The 2,962-nt window shown below is 42.1% G+C and overlaps 1 protein-coding gene across 1 annotated transcript; it reads right to left on the minus strand.

The window, feature by feature from the left end:
- Window positions 1-189: 189 nt before the first annotated feature.
- Window positions 190-1,134, minus strand: LOC101992269 (olfactory receptor 52B2-like). Its single transcript, XM_005368873.1, has one exon. It carries the CDS (start codon window positions 1,132-1,134, stop codon window positions 190-192), a length of 945 nt encoding a protein of 314 aa, XP_005368930.1.
- Between the last annotated feature and the right edge of the window lie 1,828 nt (window positions 1,135-2,962).

Below are 2,962 nucleotides of genomic sequence, written 5' to 3' on the forward strand. Positions count from 1 at the left end.
TATTTATTTTGTTTTTTTCGAGACAGGGTTTCTCTGTGGCTTTGGAGCCTGTCCTGGAACTAGCTCTGTAGACCAGGCTGGTCTCGAACTCACAGACACAGGAAAATCTTAAACTGGCAGAAATTATTTTAACTTCTGGCCAGAATAACTTCGGTGCCTCCATGTCTTCTTTTCATCAAAGGTATCAGCTCAGTCTCTGTGACACTTGAGTACCCGAAACACCCACTCCCGTATCTGTTTGGTTCGTACTGCATATATTAAGGGGTTGGCCATGGGAGGCACCAGGAAATACAAATTGTCTATTATTATTTGTAAATAGGCAGCCATATGGTACCCTAAAATCTGGGATAAGACGGAGAAGACAACTGGAGAATAAAACAGACCAATGACACAAAGATGAGAGCCACATGTGCCCAGAGCTTTCCTTCTGGCTTGCCAAGATGGAATACTGAAGACAGCATGAAGGATTAGTGCATATGACAGAATGACAAAAACTAGATCCACCCCCACAGATGCTGCAATAACCAGGAGGCCATACACAATATGGGTGGAGATGTCTCCACAAGCAATCATCACCACAGCCATGTAGGCACAGTAGGAGTAAGCAATGACCTGGGTTTGGAATAGTTCCAGTCTCTTTGTCAGGATGGGTGCAGGGGTCAGCACTGCCACAGCCCTTGCCAGTATAGCTAGTGCCATCTTCACAAGTATGTTGCTGTCAAGGATGGTTGTGTACCTCAGAGGGTACCAGATAGCCACAAACCTATCAAAAGCCATGGCTAAGAGGATTCCTGATTCCATGACATAAAAAGAAGGGATGAAAAACATCTGAGTGAGGCAGGCATCAAAGCTGATTTCTTTGGCATTCATCCAGAAGATTCCTAGCATTCGGGGTACAATGACTATTACCAGGCAAACGTCCACAAATGATAGTGTAGACAGGAGAAGAAACATCGGCTCATGGAGACTCTTCTCTAGCCAAATTATATTAATGATGGTGACATTTCCTATGATGGTTACTAAAAATATCAAGAAAAATGGCACAGAGAACCAACCATGAGAGGATTCCAAGCCTGGGATTCCAGCAAGGGTGAATGTCAAGGGCCTAGGAATGGAGTTATTACATGAGGTCATGGTCATAGGCGCTCTTGAAGGTCTAGTTCCTAGGGGAAAGAAGGATATATTCATGCTTAGAGACAGTGCTCAGTGTAGCAGTTTATGATGGTAATGACTCATAAATTGATGATCAAGTCAGCACAAGCTACTTAGATAGAATGAGAAAACTTCTGGAAAATTTTCTTTCTAAGAGGAAAAAACTTGAACAAATATTCTTGTAGTATAATTGAGCATCTTTTCGATATATGCCCAAGAGTGGTATTGCTGGGCCCTGAGGTAGGTTGATTCCTAATTTTTTGAGAAACTGCCATACTGATTTCCAGAGTAGTTGTATAAGTTTGCATTACCACCAACAATGGAAGAGTGTTCCCTTTACTCTACATCCTCTCCAGCATAAGCTATCATTGGTGTTTTTGATCTTAGTTGACAGGTGTAAGATGGTATGTCAGAGTTGTTTTTATATGCTTTTCATTGATGGCTAAGGATGTTGAACATTTCTTTAAGTGTCTTTTGGCCAACTGAGCTTCTTCTGTTGAGAATTCTCTGTTTATTTCTGTACCCCATTTTTAATTGGGTTATTTGGAATTTTGTTGTCTAATTTCTTGAGTTCTTTATATATTTTGGAGATCAGGCCTCTGTCTGATGTGGGGTTGGTTATAACTATGTTCATAGCAGCATTATTTGTAATAGCCAGAACCTGGAAACAACCATGATGGCCCTCAACCAAAGAATGGATAAAGAAAATATGGCACATTTACACATTAGAGTACTACTCCATGATAAAAAAATGATATCTTGAAATTTTATGCAAGTGGATGGCACTAGAAAAAAAATTCTGAGTGAAGTAACCCAGACCCATAAAGATGAACATGGTATGTACTCACTCATAAGTAGATGCCAGTTGTAAAGCAAAGGATATTGATCCTATAGTTTATGATCTTAGAGAAGCTAAATAACAAGGTGAACCCTGAGAAAAACATCTATAGATCCCCTGTAAAGGGAGGAATAGACAAGATCTCCTGACAAAATTGAGAGCATGGGGTTGTGGAGAGAAGGGAGAGCAGAAAAGGAAGAGAAGATGAGATGGGGAGGGAGGAGAAGAACTTGAGGAAATGGGATAGTCGAGATGGAGGAAGGACAAAGACGAGAGCAAGAAAGGAGATATTTTGATTGAGGGAGCCATTATGGGGCTATCAAGAAACCTGGTACTAGAGAAATTCACAGGAATTCACAAGAATTACTTCGGTTAAAACCCTAAGCAATAGAGGAGCGGGTGCCCAAATTGGCCTTGACCTGTAGTCAGATTGATGAATATCTTAAGTATCACCATAGAGCCTTCATACAGCAACTGATGGAAACAGAGGCAGAGACCCACAGGGGAGCACTGGGCTGAGCTCCCAAAGTCCAGTTGAAGCGTGGGAGGAGTAAGAATATGAGCAAAGAGGTCAAGACCATGATGGGGACACCCACTGAAACAGTTTACCTGAGCTAATGGGATCTCACCAACTCCAACCAAACAGAGAAGGAACCATCATAGGTCCAAACTAGTCCCTCTGGATATGGGTGACAGTTGTTTGGCTGGGGCAGACTATGGGGGCCACTGGCAGTGGCACCAGGATTTGTTCCTACTGCTTGTACTGACTTTTTGGTAACCTATTTTCTTTGCATGGATATCTTGCTCAGTCTAGATATAGTAGGGAGGGCCTTGGACCTTCCCCAAAGCAATGTGCCTTATCCTCGTTGATGAGTGGGTGGGGGTTGTGGGGTAGGAAAGAAGGGAGGGTGTGGGAATAGGGATTGATATGTAAAATGAAAAAAAAAGATTGTTTTCTGTTTTTAGGATTGG

This window comes from Microtus ochrogaster, unplaced genomic scaffold (genome assembly GCF_000317375.1).
Source record: "Microtus ochrogaster isolate Prairie Vole_2 unplaced genomic scaffold, MicOch1.0 UNK41, whole genome shotgun sequence".
Taxonomy (NCBI): domain Eukaryota; kingdom Metazoa; phylum Chordata; class Mammalia; order Rodentia; family Cricetidae; genus Microtus; species Microtus ochrogaster.

What these genes read in the sequence shown, in the direction of transcription:
- LOC101992269 (XM_005368873.1), bottom strand. Translation starts at nt 1,134, where the DNA reads ATGACCTCATGTAATAACTCCATTCCTAGGCCCTTGACATTCACCCTT.